This window comes from Lepus europaeus, chromosome 18 (genome assembly GCF_033115175.1).
Source record: "Lepus europaeus isolate LE1 chromosome 18, mLepTim1.pri, whole genome shotgun sequence".
NCBI lineage: Eukaryota > Metazoa > Chordata > Mammalia > Lagomorpha > Leporidae > Lepus > Lepus europaeus.
The window spans coordinates 52,712,051-52,729,128 of NC_084844.1; the positions used below are offsets into that span (position 1 = coordinate 52,712,051).

Genomic DNA, 17,078 nt, shown 5'->3' on the forward strand with positions numbered 1-17,078 from the left:
ACAGCTCTTGCAGTTGTGGCCATTTGGGGAGTGAACCAGCGGATGGAAGACCTCTCTCTCTGTCTCGCCCTCTCACTATCTGTAGCTCTACCTCTCAAATAAATAAATAAATAAATAAATAAAATCTTTTAAAAAATGAGAGAGAGAGGCGCGCTCCTCTATATGCCAATCCAAATCCCACTAGGATTTTTGAGGTTTTTTTTTTTTTTTTTTAATTTGAAATTCTAAAGCTTATCAAAGAAGATAGAATAGACAAGCATAGCTTGAAAAGTTTTCAACAGTGGAATCCATGCCAGGGATTAAAATAGCAACATGCTAACGTGTACAGAAATGCTTGGATCAATGAGAGAGAAAAAAACCCAGGCATAAGTAGGAATTCAGCGATTAATAAAAGCAGCATTTCAGATGGATGCAGCCAGATGGGCTAGGCAATAAATAGCTTTAAGACGACTGGCTGAATGTTTGGAAATGATAAGCCTGCACACCTTACAGTAAACACTAACATCTCACAGATGGGTAGCAAGTGAAGTACAGAAACGGAGACGCTGAGCGCGCTGGCATGAACGATACGGGGGTATTTATTTGATCCCGCGGTAGAGCAGGCTGGTTAGCGCCTAACTCCAAGGCAGAAACAATGAAGAATAAAAACACCCCTGGGCTGCACGGAATACTCAATTCCTGCACGTCAAACACCGACAGGCAAATCAGGAAGGCGCCTCCAGAGCTTCATAGCTGAGAATGTCCTGTGTCTTCCCCAAAGCCCCGCTCCCTGGGTGCACCCCGGCTCCCCCGCCCCAGCTCCCCGCCCCGCCCCGCTGCCCCCTACCATCTCAGCCAGCTTGTGGATGGCGGCACACAGGGTGTTCACCGTGCTCTCGTACCAGGGGTCTGCGCGGCCCAGGAACGCGGCCAGCTCCGCCAGCTCCCCCAGCTCCAGCTGCCCGGACGTAGTGGACTGCTGCGGGGGAGGAGGGGTGAGGCAGACCCGTGGGGCCCTCACTTCCTGGCCAGAGGGGCCCCGGGCCCGTCCACCTTTGCTTTGTAGATGTGGTCACCCACTTCATCGCTCGGGGCCTCCCTTTCTGCCCTGCGTGTGCTTTGCTGAGGGCCATTGGCCAGGGACATTGGGTGACAGTCATCCCAGCTAAGAACGGGAGTGAACAGTAGAGAGTGAGACCTGCACCTGTGGTGAGTTCCCCCTGCCTGTGTGGTCCCTAGAAGTGTGCAGTAGTGGGGGGGGCAACTCAGGAGCCAGGAACTCAATCCTGAGCCCCCCACATAGGTGGCAGGGACCCAACAACTCAAGCCATCACGGCTGCCTCCCATTGCACACGTTAGCAGGAAGCTGGCACAGCAGGTGCTAAATGTGGTTGCAGGTGTCCCAGCCAGGGTTCCTAACTCCTAGGCCAAGATCCCGCCCCTTCTCCTGCCCCCCGCCTCCATCACCTGTGGCCCCAGCACGGGGATGTAGTAGAGCTGCAGGCTGAGTCTGGGGGTGAGGCAGAAGTTCTGGGTCTCCCGTTTCCTGGCAACAGGCAGCGAAGCACAGAGGGTGAGTGAGGGGTTGGCTTCCAGTAGCCTTGGCCCTGCCATTTATTTTCATTATTTGTCCCCGGGGAGATTTATGCCGTCTCATCGAGCCTCTGTTTTCTCGTCTATAAAATGGGCATGAGCGTGCGTCCCTGGCAGGGTGGTGACAAGGACTAACCGGGCTGACAAGTGTACAGCAGCAAGTCCCCTGCAGCCTCCTTCTTCCCCCAGCCCATCCTGCCCCTCCCTGAGCCCTCCCCAGCCCAGCCCCTGTCTCCAGACCCTCACCTGAGTCTGTGGTAGGCCTGGGCCAGGCGCCCCAGCATCCTGTCATCACCCAGCACCAGCACACGGGCCGTGTGCAGCCGGGAGATGCCGGGCAGCAGCTCCCCATCGCTGCCGGGCCTGCCCGTCCTGCGGTGCAGCCCCGGGGGCCCAGCCCAGCCGGCAGGCATCAGGAGGTCTGGAGGCCATGCCCGCTTCTTGACGCCCCCTTTGCGCTGCAGCCCCACGCGCTCCAGCTCCGGGCTGCCGGGAGCCGGCAGCTCCTCGGGCCCCAGAGGAAGGTCACGCTCGATGCCGCTGTCCGTGGACAGCACAGACACCCGGGCCATGTCCCGGTCTGGCCGGAAGCCCTGCAGATCCAAGGCCTCCAGGTCAGCGCTGAGGCGGGGCTGGGACTGCGGGCGGAGGAAGAGCAGCAGCTCCTTCCCTGTGGGCCGAGGACATGGGTGCTGTCAGGGTGGTGAGGCCCGGGGCCCGTGTCGCCCAGACTCCGTGCGGCTGAGCAGAAGGCCCATGAGGCGCTCCACCAAGGACTCAAGACCCTGTGGTCGGCAAAGCTGCAGAATCCCACTCGCCCCTGCCACCCTGTTAAAGGTCGTGAGAAGTCCTACAGCTGTGCCCTCAATCCTCCCCAGCATTCAGCTGACCTCCGGCCCCCTCTGTGTATCTGTGTGCTCCCAGCCTCCCAGCCTCCCAGCCTCCCAGCCCCCAGAGCTTCCTCCAGACACAGGTACGGGGCCTCGAGGGCACAGAGGAGAGCCGGCTTCGGCTCATGTGGTTCAGCACGGGGAGGGAAGGGCTAAGATGTGAGCCCAGCTCCCTGGCCCCAGGCTTCTTCCCAGCACAGCCTGTGCGTCCTTGTCTTCTCTTGAGAGGCAGGGGCACGAGGTGGGCACGGGACCAATGACCAAGGTGCTGAGCTATAGCGCTGGAAGGGGCTGGTGGCTTCCCTCCAGGCATGCACAACAGCTCAGAGAGGGACAAGGTGTACACATTGAGACAGACACACTCACACACATACTCACACATGGGCACAGACACCTGCTGGAACCCCCACCCCCACCCGTCTCCAGCCAGCTCCCCACACAGCAGCAAATGGGCCCCAGGCACATACAGAGCTGCTCCTCGTCCGTCCACAGGTGGAAGGTGATGTAGGGGCTGGGCAGGGGGGTGCTTGGTGGCCGGTCCTGGGTGGGGTCACCTGAGGAGAGGAGGGGGCTGTGCTCGGAGGACAGCGTCCAGTGGTACGCCCCCTGCCCAGCTCCCGCGTGGGGGTCCCCAGGGCTGGCTGGGACTTCTCCCCGGCGGCTGGCGTCTGCCCTTCCGTGTCTGCCGCCTTCCGTTCTCACGGGGTCCAGCACTGCCGCTGCCCCTTCCCACCCAAGAAAGCTTAGTGGGCTCCTGCTCGCACCAGGACGGCCAGCTCCACCTCTGGGCCCCTCCCCAAACCAGCCCAGAGGGTCCTTTCCAGCCTCTGCTCCCTCCGCGGCCCCTCCTCTCAGCCCCATGTCACCCTGCCAGCCTGAGGCTGCTCTGGTTTCTCGGGGCCACTTCCGGTCGCCCGCAGGTGCACACTCAGTTAACAGCTGCTCCTGCTGTGGATGCTAGGGCAGCGTGGAGCAGAGACCAGGGCAGCCCTGCCCTCCCTTGGCTCTCTGGAAGCCTTTTCTGACCACGCCGGTGGTCCCCAGGGGTCGTTCCCTCCGGGCAGACCTTCTTGTCTGCACACGGGGTTCAGCTTGTGTCTGACAGTAGGATTTGGCTCTTGCGTCCCTGTCTAACTTCTACCCAGCTGTGCCTCCCTCCCTAACGAGGCCGCAGGTTTCCCAGGAGGGAGCACTCCCCACCTGCCAGGTGCCGGCCCACTCACCTGGCACACTTCGTAATCCCCTTTCTCTGGATCCTGCCAGCGACCTGGCAGACGCGTAACAGCCCCAGTTCACAAGGGAGGAGCTGGGAGAACCAGCAAGGGCTAACCATCTGCCCAAGGTCACAGCGTGAGTGGCAGAAGTTGAGCCCAGGCTGCCCGGCTGTTACCCACGACACTGCGCTTGTAACCACTGTCTCCTCTGTAGCCATATGGGCTTCTCAGGGGGCCTGGCACACAGATGCACAGAGCAAGTCTGGGTAGGACACAGGTACATCCTGGTACACCCCCAGGCTGGCACGCTCCACGGACGCTCTGGGTGAGCCTGGAACAGGGCCCACGGGGGAACCCACCCACCACAGCCAGGAAATACTGATTCCTGACACCCCAGGGCTGGCTCCTCTCTTTCAGATCCCGGGTGGCAGAGCTCTGAACCATGCACACCAAGGAGCAGAGTGGTGGAGAGCCAGATAGCCTGGGTTTGAGCCTTGCTTCTGCTACTCACAAGGCTGGGTGCTCTGGGGCAAGATTTTTAACCTCTTTCTAACTCAGTTATTCTGCTCTGGAAAAAAGAAACATCGTAGTTTCCATCTCCTAAGTCCACGGTGAGGATCAATTGCACTACTAGACCTAAGATATTTAGCTATATGTGAAGCGCTAAGAACAGCAACAGCGAGACAGCAGGGGCTCTGCAGGCATGTGCTGCTAACGAAGTCCAAATCGGCCACCTGCTTAGCCTCGTGGCCGGCAGCCACGTCCCTAGGCTTCCCCCGGGGGCCCGTACGCTCCGTGTCCGGCTCCCTCCGCACGCACGCACGCACGCACACCCCTAGCAGCGGCCGCGCTGCTCTCTGGCGCCCCCTGCCGCCGCCGCCGACCCGCGATCGCCTCTTACCTGCGCGATGCCCCCTGGCGGCGGCTGCCGGGCCCAGCAGCGAGCAGTAAATTTCCTCCAGCCGCTCCAGGTGTCCCGCGCGGCTGGAGCTGCCCTCGCTTGCCACCTGCTCCACGGCAGCCACCACGGCGTGGAAATAGCGCTCCAGGGTGCGGCGGGGGCTGGCCTGCCGGGAAAAGGCGTCAGAGCCCGGGGACCCCGACTCCCGCCCAGTGTCCGCGGAGTCTCAGACAGCCCAGCGGGTGGCGGTGGGGTGGGGTGGGGGGAGGGCCCTCGGCAATGGCCCTGGAAACTCAGGATTCTGGCTGGCAGAGGTCGGGGCTCCTCCCTGCAAGAGCTCAGATGCCCTAGACAGGAGTGGGGGCTGGGGAAGTGAGTGACAGCACAGGCTTCCATGCGGCCTCTTTCCAAGGACAGGGGGAAGGAAAAGTTACATATATGTGCATGGGCACCCGTGCAGTGCATACCCCCGGGGAGAGTTTGGGATCTTGATTTGTCGGGGAGCTAGAAGGGCTGATGGGCCAGTGAACAGCTCTGGGTTCAGATCCTGGCTCAGGCACTCTGCACGTGTGTGAGCTCTGCACAGCTCCGTGCCTTAATGTCCCCAACTGCAAAAGCAGATGGTCATTGTATCCAAGTCCCAATGCCATGGTGTGTGTGTGTGTGTGCATGTATGTGTGAGAGAGAGATGCAGTGCCTGGAACAGAATAGACCTTCCAGAAATCACGGCTGTTGCAACCAGGAACGTTGTAGCTATTGAAGACATAAAGGCTCACTGCTCTGTGATTTTTACTTTGCCCTGTAGCTCACCCACAGCTGTTGGGTCTTCCGTGGCCCCCCTGAATGCACTTTAGAGGAAGGGGCTGAGGGGAAGTGGAATAGCAGAGGGGGAAACAGCAGCAGGGCAGGTGGGCGGTTGGCACGGGCGTTGGTTACCTGCAGCTTCTGGTGCAGTGCGCCCACGTGGCAGGTCTCGCCCAGGGCCGCCTGCAGGGCGTGGGAGACCACGTGGCGCATGCAGGCCTCGGGCGTCTGCTGCCCCTGGGCCGCCTGGATCTCCAGCAGCAGAGCCGTGCACACGGACGCAGACACCAGCTCAGGATCCACAAAGAGGAACACTCTGAGGGTGAGGAGTAGAGGGGGCGGGGCTGGATGGGGGGGCACCCCCGGAGCTGTGCAGCCCCACCCCACCTCGAGTTGTTTAATTCCTTTAAAAGGAGGGGCCTCAAATCCAAACGTCTATAGTGGGATGGCAGCAGGGAGTGGTGGGGGCTGTGGCAAACAAGAGCACATAAGGCACTTCTGGGGGGCAGCCCTGCTCACTCCGCTGACGTCCACGGACATCATATAGGAATGCAGCCAGAGTCCTATGTCTAAAGAAGCGCCTCAGCAGCCTGGCCTGGGGGCCGTGTCACCCTCCAGGAGGGACCCCACATCCTGCCTGCCAGGATTGGGGCACGGAATGCCGAGTGAGTGAGTCCCAGCCCCTCACGTCACCCTTATCATGCTCAGAAGCCAACCTCACCCACCTGTCCTCCTCACCCCACTGTGTCATTCCCCCCTCTGACTCCCCGGGGCGCCCCTTCCCCTCCCTGCACCCTGCACCCAGCACCCCCAGCCTCAAACTCCAGCTGTGCCTTTCAGTGCCAAGTGAGCAGAGGGCCCAGCAGAAGAGGGAGGCGTGCGCCCTCTGCCATCAGCCCCCTGCCAATGCAAACAGGACATTCCACGGTCTTGTCTCCAGCGCTGGGCACACACAGAGGACACTCTGGAGCCACCTCTGCTGCCCAGCTGCTTTGATGCTGCATCAAGGCCAAGGGCAGGGTGCAGGTGCAACCCCAGGGCTCCAGGGTGCCCCCCCCCCATGGCCACATCCAACCCCCATCCCCACCTTGCGAGTCCAGCTCAGGAAGACAGCCCTGTCCTACCTCCAGGGGCCTCTAGACAGACACATGCAACCTTGTCCACCCTCGGAGGGTGAACACCAGGAGTCCTGCCCCCACCCCCATGCTTCATGTTTATCCTCCTGCCCTGAGCAGCCAAACAGGTGCCTGTCCCCCCAGGGGGCTTAAGGAAGCCAGGGCCGCTCACCTCTCTTGGTAGGGATACAGCTCGCTCATCAGGTTCTGTTCAGCGATGACAGTCCTCTGGTACAGCGTCCCTGCAAACCAGACCCCATCAGCCAGCCCTGGGATGAGCCTCAGGGCCTCGTGCTCACTGTCCTGTCCCCCGCAGATGGTGGCTGAGACATGTGAGCTCCCCAGTGCCCTGGAGGAAGGGCCTGGGGCTCAGGTGGTGCAGGGGTAACAGCCCTTACCGGGCACGGCCGCCTCGGTCTTGAGCCTGATGGCGCAGTCCAAGGCAACTGTGCAGTAGGGCGCGGGCAGGGTCAGGAGCCTGGTGCAGAAGGCGTAGGTCCTGCGGTACAGCTCCTCGGGGATGCCCGTGGCCTGAGGGAGAGGGGGCGGTTGAGGTGCCCAGAGCCCTGAGGCATGAAGGGTCTGGGTGGGGTGGGAGTTGGAGAGGGAGGAGGAGCGTTGGGTCTGAGAGCCTCTCTCCCAAATCCACCCATTCTAGCTTGTTCCGCCAGCCTCTCCGATGCCCCCCACCCCACTCACCATGGCCTCGTGCCCCACCAGCAATTATACTCCACCCCGCAACCTCGCCCTGCTCGGTTGAAGCCGCACGCTTCTGTGGGTCTCCACGCTGCAAGTCTTGGGGTTACTGCTTGCACCCCGCCTCTTTTTGTTCCACGCTGCCTCGACTTCCCCGTGGTCTCTCCACTCCTTTCTCTTCGCAGGACAGGGAAAGGGCACGGCCAGTGCCAGGGAGCCAGATTGGAGCAGGCAACGCAAAGGTTTTCCCAGACTCACACGGGGCCAGCGCCCAGCCCAGCCACACAGGGGCCACCACCACTACCACTACCACCACCACGTCAACCCCCGGTCCCCAGCTCACCTTCGTGAGCACATACATGAGGGTGTGCAGCAAGGGAATGATGACGTACCGCAGGTCCTCGCTCTCTGCCTGGCGACCAGGAGACCAGGGGATATTACTGGGCCAGGCCTGGCTGGGGCTCCCCCAGGCTCTGAGCAGGGCTGGCTGAGGGTGGGCAGGTGCTCATGTCTACCTGCACCTGGTCCCCCTCCACCCTAGGCCCCGGGAACCCACCTTTTCCAGCTCCCTGAGCAGAATACGGACCAGCGTGGGACTCCTAGCAGGATCTCGCTCGAGCTTCTTGTGCAGGGACCACCTCCACATGCCTGCTGCGGGGGATCCAGACCTCAGCAGCCGCTGGCCATGACTTTGGCCAGACACGGCTCCGACGCCGCAGCCAGGGCTTGGCCGCAGGTGCATGTAGGTGCACAGTGAATTTGCAAGGTGGAAGCCAGCAGGGGGCGGGGACACAGGTGGGGACAACAGCCACGGGTAGGCACTCACAGAGCTGCGGGTGTGGGCCCCGAGGCACATCCCACAGGCTAGAGTGCCCGGGAGAGGCTGGGTTTGGAAGTGGAGTAGGGAGGTAGCCTAGACAGAGGGTAGCAGGTCCCCAGGGCACTCTGCCGGTTGGTAGGGTGTTGGGGAGGGGAAGGCTTGAACCAGGGAGCAGAGAGGCCTGCTCCATTCCTCTCCAGGTGTTTCCAGCAGGAAGGGGGCTCAGCTGGGGCCCTTTGCTGGGTGTGTGGGCAGAGCAGGCTGGGGTGGGGCAGGGGAGGCTGCGTGCTGCTGGCTCCTACCTTGGTTGCTCTGCAAGGCGGGGACCTGGGCGCTGAGCTCCCGGAGCACGGCTTGTACGCTCCTCTGCAGATCCAGCTCCACATCTATTCCCGGTGGGTGGGGGAGGGGGAAACTTTGAGGCCAGCAGCTTCTGGAGCTCAGCCCACCTGGCCTCACCCTTGCTCCCACCTCCATCCCCCCTACCCCGCCACCGAAAGTGCTGTGAGCTTCTCCCATGAGCCTCTAGCGGTGCCGGCAACATTATCAGCTTAGAGCTGGGAGCCAGCACGCTGAGCCAGGGCAGGGGTAATGCCTTTCCATGGGTGTTTCTGGGTTCTTTGTAAAAGCAGCCCAAGATGTGGGACGCACAGCACTTCCCCTTTATCTGTGGTCGACTTGGGGCCAAAAACATTACGTGGAAAATTCCGGAAGCAAACAATTGACAGGTTTTAGACTGCGTGTGTGGTTCAGTCCTTTGTCCAGGGTGTCCAGGCTGTGCACACAACTTCCCCCAGGCACGTTAGTGACTTAGCCATCTGGGTTATGGAATCCACTGTCAGGGTATCCCCAGGGCTGGTGTTCCGGAAGCTTTTATTTGCCCTAATAATGGCCCTAAAGGGCAAGAGGATTGAGGCCAGGGGGACACCAGGGCACAGAGCACAGCAGGATAAGGGGTGGGTGCGTGGCCGGCAGGTCAGCCACCGGTCAGGTTGCCCACGTCCCATACTGGGGTGCCTGTATTTGAGTCCTGGCTCTGTGTTCAACTCCAGCTTCCTGCTCATGTGCTCCCTGGGGGGCAGCAGGTGATGGGTCCCTGCCACCCATGTGGGAGACTTGGATGGTGCTCCTGGCTTCTGGAGTCAGTCCTGGCGGTGGTGGGCATTGGGGGAGTGAATCAGCGGATGGCAGTGCGCTCTCTCTCTCTCTCTCTCTCTCTCTCTCTCTCTCTGTCTTTCACTGCCTCCTAAATACAAAATGAAAAGCTATGATAGGACAGGTTAACTCCGGCGCTCCGGGGCAAAGCTGCGGGCCGCACAGGATAAACACCAAAGCTCTGGTTCCGTACTTTCTGCAGCTTTTGGCATCCGCTGGGGACGTGTCCCCCACAGATAAGGGGGAAGCCACGTTAGGTGGTGGTACACAGTCTCAAAATCCGAATAGTTACACACTGATTTTCATGTGTATTAGGAAAAAAAAATACATGGGATTAATTCCTCAACCCGTGCAGAAGCTAAAAACCTCAAGTCAACTGAGCAGAACGTATCAGACAAACACGAAGACAAGGGGTAACAAAGATGCTCTCTCTCCTTGGCCAAACCTTCCAAAGGCTCCCCAGAGCCCTCTCCCTGACCTGCCCAGCCCAGCCCAGTTTCAGCAAGAATCCCACGGAGTCGGTTCAGAGCGAACACCCCGCTCCTGACCTCGGATCAAGCATTTCTCCACCGTCAGTGCGTGAGAATCTACCCGCCTCCAGCAAGAATCCCCCTGCCCCGACCTCTCTGGACCCCTCTCTCTGCTCACTGGCTGTGAAGCCCGGGCTCTGCTCCTGTTGCAATGGTTTTCCACAAATGTCAGCCTAGTCTTGTTTTCTGCAGTGGTTGGTTGACATGGCAAGAACATGAAGGCAGCCCAAGAAGAAGCAATGGACATTTGAAAAGTGTTGGAGTGGGGCTGGTACTGTGGCACAGTGGGTAAAGCCACCGCCTGCAATGCTTCCATCCCATATGAGCGAGCACCAGTTCAAGTCCCAGCTGCTGCACTTCCCATCCAGCTCCCTGCTAATGCACCTGGGAAGGCAGCAGAGGATGGCCCAAGTACTTGGATCCCTGCCACCCATGTGGGAGACCCAAATGGATTTCTTGGCTCCTGGCCCTGGCTTGGCCCAGCCCCAACCCCAGCTGTGTGGCCATGTAAGGAGTGAGCCAGTGGATGGAAAATCTCTTTCAGTAATTGCCTTTCAAATAAATAAATAAATCTTTAAAAATAAATAAATAAAAATCAGCAGGTGCAGTCTGAGAGTGAAAAATGCATTTAGGCCAAGGCACGCTGTGTCCTGGCCACACGGCCCATCCCCCATGGCTCTGGGGCTGGCAGGTGCCTCTGAAGCCCCCAAATTTCCTCTGGTTTTCACTTGTCCCCCTGTGAGACCCTTGTCACGGCCAAGGCCTGGCCCTGAATCTCCTGCCTGAGAGCAGGCATCTGTGCACCTGCTGGATCTGCTGGGGAGGGCAGCGGCTCCCCAGCTGGGGCAGAGACTGCTTATCTGGGCCTGGGGGCTGGTTGGTCTGTCCTTCTAGCCACCCATCCCCTCCTGCCTGCATGAGTTAATGCGAGGTGAGTCATTCACAAATTTCCTCCCTTCTCCCTTCCCTCTCCCCCCTATCTCCCTCCTGTCTCCCCCCCCCCCCCCCTTTTCTCCTTTCTCCTCCCGCACTTTGTCTCTCTCCCTCTCCCACTGCAGACTGCTCAGAAAGACTCAAGGTCATGACCACTGCGAGTCCCTCCCTCCTCGCTCAGCAGAAGGGCAGCCACGCCTTCATCTTTGGAGCCCCAGGTCCCCCCTACTTTGCAAGGGGAGCTAAGTTTTTACCTTCCAGAATAAAATACAGAAGCTTCCCAGGAGCCCCAGGAGACAACCTCAAATCATCTTTGCTTTTGGAAGTCTGGGCAGCCAGAGCAAACCTTCTACCCCTGGACCACATCTGGCTGGCAGACATGTTTTGTTTGGGCTTGTGCAGTGTCTTAAAAAAAAATTAATGGCCAACATGAACACATCAGGAGATTTTAGGTAAATTTTAGGGTTTCTGGCACCCCTCGAAAATTCAGAGGCACTGGGCGGGCCGCGTTTTTGCAGGAGACTGTGGAGAGGGGCTGGGGAGCAGCTGGCCCTTTCAGCTCGACACAAAGCAGAAAATTCTTGCCCCGCCCCCCCATCCACATCCTCCCTCTGGCCCTGGACAGCCCACCCAGCCCCTACGTCAGGCTGTACTGTCGGACGGACGATGCTTTCTATTAAAGAGGAAGTGCGCAGTTCAAGGAGAGGAGGTTGGACTCCCCAAGACTGTGAGGGCCCTGGAGTTCTGGGGTGCTGGGGAATCAGAGGCACCAGGGCTGGCTGGGTCGCAGCTTGCTGGAGGTGGCAAAGAGCTGATGAGAGCAGCAGAGCCCTGGAGGCCATGCCTGTGACGTGCCTGTGACATGCTGTGTCTGCCAGGCACAAGAATGGCCCCCAACGGAGCACCCCAGCAAACCAGTCCCTCAGTTCCACTGCATGGAAGACCTCACACATTGCCCACTGTCCAGACTTCTCACAGGCCCCCGAAGAAGGGCCGAGTGTCCCCAGTGAGTGACACTGGTGTTCCCGCTGACCTTGGAAAAATGAGGGCCTGAAGCTGGATTTGATTTGGGTAAGGAGAGAAAGAAATGGAATGTCTCAAGTGTCAGAGGTCAGGTGACAAGAGGCTCAGAACTGGGGCTAGCACTGTGCCATAGTGAGTAAAACAGGATGCAGGCACTGCATGGGCTCCCGGCTGCTCCTCTTCCAGTCCAGCTCCCTGCTAATGCGCCTGGGAAAGCAGTGGAAGATGGCCCAAGTGCTTGGGCCCCTGCACACACGTGGGAGACCCAGAGGAAGCTCCAGGCTCCTGGCTTCGGATTGGCCCAGCTCTGACTGTTGCGGCCGTTTGGGGAGTGAATCAGCAGATGGAAGACTTCTCTCTCTCTCTCTCTCTCTCTCTCTCTCTCTCTGCCTCTGCCTCTCTGTAACTCTGCCTTTCAAATAAATAAATAAATCTTTAAAAGGAAAAAAAGAGGCTCAGAGCTCCGGGAGGACAGTTGTGCCCGAGGGCAGGACGAAGATCGTGGTGTCAGGATGTGGGTTCCTGGTGGTGGCAGGAGGTGGAAACCAACTCAGCTGGATAAAGTTGGTGTCGTTTGCCAGCTTGTTTGGGTGAGATCCGGCCTCTGTTCAGAAAGGTAATTCTTGGGGGGCTCTGGGACCCTGACCCCCTCCTGACATTAGTGGAATCATCTGAGACTTCATTTTCAAGGTCACCGCTGCATGTCTTCCTGGGGTTACCCCAAGACCCTGGGACGGCTGACTTCACATGTCAGCTTGACTGGATCACACGGTGTCCAGTTGTCACACGGTGTCATTTGCCCCGGTGTGTCTGGGAAGGTGTAGGGGTGTGTTTTACTTTTAGGTGGACAGACTCAGCGCAGGAAAGGCCCGCCCTCATGGGGCTGGCCTCAGCCAATCAGCTGAAGGCCTGGATAGAACCGAAGGCTGACTCTCCCCTGAGTAGGCGGGACCTCCCAGCCTCTGGCCTTGACCTGGAACATGGGCTCTCCAGGGTCTCTCTGCTTTGTGGACTGCAGCTCTTGGCACTTGAACAGCCTCCACAGTCACCCTGGGGCCCTTTGCAGAGACAGTCCGGCACCACAGCACAGCCTTTCCAGCAACCAGAGACCACGGATACAATGCTGATTCCATAGATTCTAATGGCGAGGAAAGCATCCTATTGCCCGGTGACATGGCAGCCATCCTGACGTCATGGGCCAACATATTCCTCCCGTGTTTGTGTGTGTGTGGGGGTGCTGGTGTAGACACACCTGCATGCCATCAGTTGTGTAAGAGTGTGGCACATACAGTGATGCACAGTATTCATACTTGACAACCATCATAACTACTATGCTCTTCATTTATGTATTTACTTGTTCATTTATTTTGCGAAAGGCAGAGACACAGAGAGATCTTCCATTCACTGGTTCACTCCCCAAATGCCTGCAGCAGCCAGGGCTGGGCCAAGCTGAAGGCAGGAGCCCTGAAACCCAGTCTGGGTCTCCCACATGGCTGGCAGGGACCTGACTACTTGAGCCCTCGCCTGCTGACTCCCAGGGTGCACCTTAGCAGGGAAGCAAGCATTGAGAGTGGAACCGGGAGTTGAACGCAGGCACTCTGATGTGGAAGGCAGCCATCCCAAGCAGGGCCTCCTGTTGGGCCAGACACCTGCTCCTGTTAGACTCCCTCCCCCTCCCCCTCCCCCTCCATCTCTCTCCCCCCTCCTCCCCTCTCCCCCTCCTCCTCCATCTTCCTCCCCCTCCTCCTCCTCCCCCATCTTCCGCAGCCTTATTTAGAGGAAGGCTAGGAAGGAAGAAGGCTTGGGCTCCACCTACCTCTCCCTGACCTGGTGGCAGATCTGCCCTATCCCCTGCCCTTTCTAGTAACTGGTGCTTCAGTTTTTCTTCCATGCTTGGTCACTTTTTAGACAAAAGCTTACATTGGCCACCTCAATTTTTATTGCTTGCATCCAGAGAAACTTTCCTGGCACCTGTCTCTCCCTAAAAGACAACAGGGCTTATCATTTACGATGGGTTTATCATTACAATTAAAGTGAGTGGGAACAGTTCACCTGGAGAGGAAGATGCTTGGCCATTTCCAGCTTCCTGCTAATGCTGACCAGGGAGGTAGCAGGTGGAGTCTCAAGTCGTTGGGTCCTTGCCACCCACATAGGAGACCCGGATTGAGCTCCTGGCTCCCAACTTCCGCCTGGCCCAGCCCCTGCCGTTCTGGGCATTTGTGGAGTGAACCAGAGCGGATGGGCGATCTCTCTCCCTCTCTCTCTCACTTACTGTTTCTCTCTCTCTCTTTCTCTGTGCCTGTCTTCTTCTATTTGTCTCTCTCTCTCTGCTTCTCGAATAAATAAACACAGTGCAAAATGAGCACAAAAGAAATTGGTTCTGAAACATTAGGAGGTTCTCACAGTGCTGCTCCACTCCTGGTCCTCAGCCCCAACCCCTCTGCTTAAAGACAACCCAGAATTTTGGGACCGTGGGGTTCACTGGGGGTCCCTGGTTCTGTGGAACTGCTTCTGATAGAGCCAGGCTCTCAGAGGGTGGGTGGGGTGCAGGGAGGATCCATGTGGGAGGGATGATGGCAGCCAGACACCTGTCCCTGCGTAGAGACCCCTCCCCTTCATCAGTGTCCGTGCCTGGTGGCCTTGGTGTGGCCTTGGGCTTGCTGGCTGATCATTAGAGGGTGCACATCTCGAGGGGAGCTGGCCCCTTTCCTTGTGGTCCCTGCTGACGCAGCCTTGGCATCACCCAGGCCCCGGTCCTGGCTTTAAGAGGATTACTAACCACTCTCTCAGTTTCCCTTCCAGAAAAATGAGGTTACAGCGACGTCACCACTTCATAGACTTCTCGTGACACTTCTACTAGGCAGCCAGAGTGTGGGTGTGGGGGTGAGACTGCCAGGTCCGGAGCCTGATGTGGCCTTGGGGAAAATACCTGCCCATACCAAGCCTCAGTTTCCCCTTTGGGAAAAGAATCCTTGCCTTATGGGGTTATCATAAAAACTAGGAGAGTTAATGTTTGCCAAGTGTTTTTTTTTTTTTAATCACCCCTTGATACACTGTACACGCAATCTAGGTTTTCGTTAAATCGTCCCCGTGTTTGGTGATAAAGCCTGGCTACTTTGTCATCAGCTCAGTGCAAACAATCAGTGCCTCCCACAGCAGGTGTGAAGGCGTCCACCCCTCAAGATGTTCTTCCCCTCGGGCCACAGAGTTGGGGTCTCTCAGCCTGGCTGGGTTCAGGGGTCCCTGCCAGCCCTGGGGATGTCCCCCTGCAACCCCACCCCAACAAGCAGCAGCCGTCGGGCTTGGCAAAGCCCCGCAGCCCCCAGCACACTGACCTGAGCTCTCCATGGGAGCCCGCGGAGTCTGTGAGGAGGATGTGGTCGCCCAGGCAGCGGAATGGAAAGCAGAGCGGTTGCTTTTCTGCAGAGGTCCTTCTGCAAAAGAGGCGGTGGCGTGAGTGGTGGGAAGGTGCAGAAGTAGAGTCTGAGGCGTGGAGGAAATCCTGGAGGCCCTGGGTCTCTAGCACGATGGGGGAGGCAGAATCTAAAGATATTCAAGAAATACTGAAGTCATTAAAATATTTAAATGATGGGGAGGCTAGAGCTCTTGGAGAAATACAGCTAGCTTTCACCCACATGGGTCATGGGTTCTACACCCGCAGGTTCAACCAACCAAGGTTCAAAAATACACCCCCCCCCAAAAAAAAAAAAAAAAGCATCTGAAATGAACATATACAGACTTGGTTTTCATCGTTCCCTGGACGGCACAGCACAACCATCATGTATAACGTGTTAGGCATTAGAAGTAATTGAGAGAGGATTTAAAGCTTAAGGGAGGGTGTGCAGGCTCTATGTAAATACTTCACGGTGTTCCATAAGGGGTTTGAGCATTCCCAGGTGCTGATACCTGTGGGGGTCCTGGAACCAATCCCCTGTGGATGCTGGGGGGTGACTGCGCTTAAACAATCCTTACGTGGTGCTCAGTATGCAGCCGGCATGCCTCTGTTTAAAAGCCACCAGCTGTTTACTATGAATATGTTAAGCACGTGAGGGAGGTACTGTTTCCCCCCTCTCCTACAGATGGGGAGACTGAGGCACAGAGAAGCCAAACAACCATTCAACGTCAAACAGGCAACAGAGGCAGACACCACCCGGCACCTGAGCCCACACCCTCGGCCACCATCCCTGACCTCCCCACTGAGGACAAGGGAATTGCTCCGCCCGACCCCTGGGCGGGGGAGGAACCCTAGAAATACCCGAGAGAACTGACATCGACTTAGGAAAACTAATCCAGAGAGAGGAAATGACAGTATTAGGAATGACACATGTCCTACATGAAGGGAGTTCAAAGAGCTTGTGGGAGAATGGAATTGAAAGACCAGGAGATAAGCTTGTGTGTTCAGCAGCAGCTCCCTCAAGTTCAAGAAACTTTTGGAAGTGATGAGATCTGCCTTTTAGTCCATCCCTGTAGAGCTGAGGCTCCCGGGACTTGAACCACGTCCACGCAGACCCCTTCACAATATTAACTGTAGAAAGATTTTCCAAGATTACACAGATTTTTTTTTTTTTTTTTAAAGATTAGGAAGCAACAACAAGTCAGAAGGGGCCAAGTCAGGACTGGTGATCTCCCATCAAGACTCACACATTACTCTTGTTTGATGAGAAAACAGGAGCACCTTGACGTTGGAGGAGGACCCAGGTGGGGATTCCCAGGCATTTTTCGGGCAAGGCTTTGACTAACTTTCCCCAAACACTCTCCTAATAAGATGATGCTGTCATTCTGTGGCTCTCAAGCAAGCCAACAAACAAAATGCCTTGAGTGCCCCACAAAAAACAGCTGCCGTGGTCTTTGCCCCACCTGCCTGCTTTGTGGGGTCCTGATCCTTCCGCTTCTTGGGTTATGCTTTGTCTTCAGGATTGTACTGGTAAAGCCAGGTTTCCTTTCCTGTTACAATTCTTCTAAGAAACGCGTCAGGGCCTTGAGCCCATTAGTTAAACACTTTCATGAAGAGCTCTGCTCTCATCTGGAATACATCTGGGTGCAGCAGTTTTGCGCCCAGAGATCAGAAAATAATTTTTTTTTGAATTTTATTACTTTTATTACACATCAACTACTTTATATTTTAGTTCTTTACAAAGAAAAATGCTAAGAAAATTAAAATCACATATTATATGGTTTTAAATCATAATTCCACATTTCTTTACATAGAAGAGGGAATGGTCCACTGTCACAGACTTTAGTTCTGTTCACATCCTACAAAATTAACTAGTCACACACAAAAATGTCTCAAATACAGTAAAATGTATGTAAATTAAAGGTAATTTATAAATCTTTAAAAACAGATTTATTTATTTACTTGAAAGTTAGAGTTTCAGAGAGAGAGAGAGAGAGAGAGGTCTTCCAATACCTGTTTCACTCTCCAGAT

General features: G+C 57.0%; 1 protein-coding gene across 1 annotated transcript in view; it reads right to left on the reverse strand.

Annotated features, from left to right (window-relative positions):
- PIK3R6 (phosphoinositide-3-kinase regulatory subunit 6) overlaps nucleotides 1-15,001 on the reverse strand; it is a 33,454-nt gene extending 18,453 nt beyond the window's left edge. Inside the window, exons 1-12 of the mRNA XM_062174933.1 lie at nucleotides 14,989-15,001; nucleotides 8,315-8,398; nucleotides 7,749-7,840; nucleotides 7,536-7,604; nucleotides 6,895-7,027; nucleotides 6,669-6,738; nucleotides 5,514-5,697; nucleotides 4,578-4,743; nucleotides 2,930-3,016; nucleotides 1,819-2,242; nucleotides 1,447-1,525; nucleotides 827-958 (exon numbers count right to left, since the gene is read on the reverse strand). Of these exons, the coding sequence (XP_062030917.1) occupies nucleotides 827-958; nucleotides 1,447-1,525; nucleotides 1,819-2,242; nucleotides 2,930-3,016; nucleotides 4,578-4,743; nucleotides 5,514-5,697; nucleotides 6,669-6,738; nucleotides 6,895-7,027; nucleotides 7,536-7,604; nucleotides 7,749-7,840; nucleotides 8,315-8,398; nucleotides 14,989-15,001 (1,533 nt within the window). The remainder of the gene's footprint in view (nucleotides 1-826; nucleotides 959-1,446; nucleotides 1,526-1,818; nucleotides 2,243-2,929; nucleotides 3,017-4,577; nucleotides 4,744-5,513; nucleotides 5,698-6,668; nucleotides 6,739-6,894; nucleotides 7,028-7,535; nucleotides 7,605-7,748; nucleotides 7,841-8,314; nucleotides 8,399-14,988) is intronic.
- Between the last annotated feature and the right edge of the window lie 2,077 nt (nucleotides 15,002-17,078).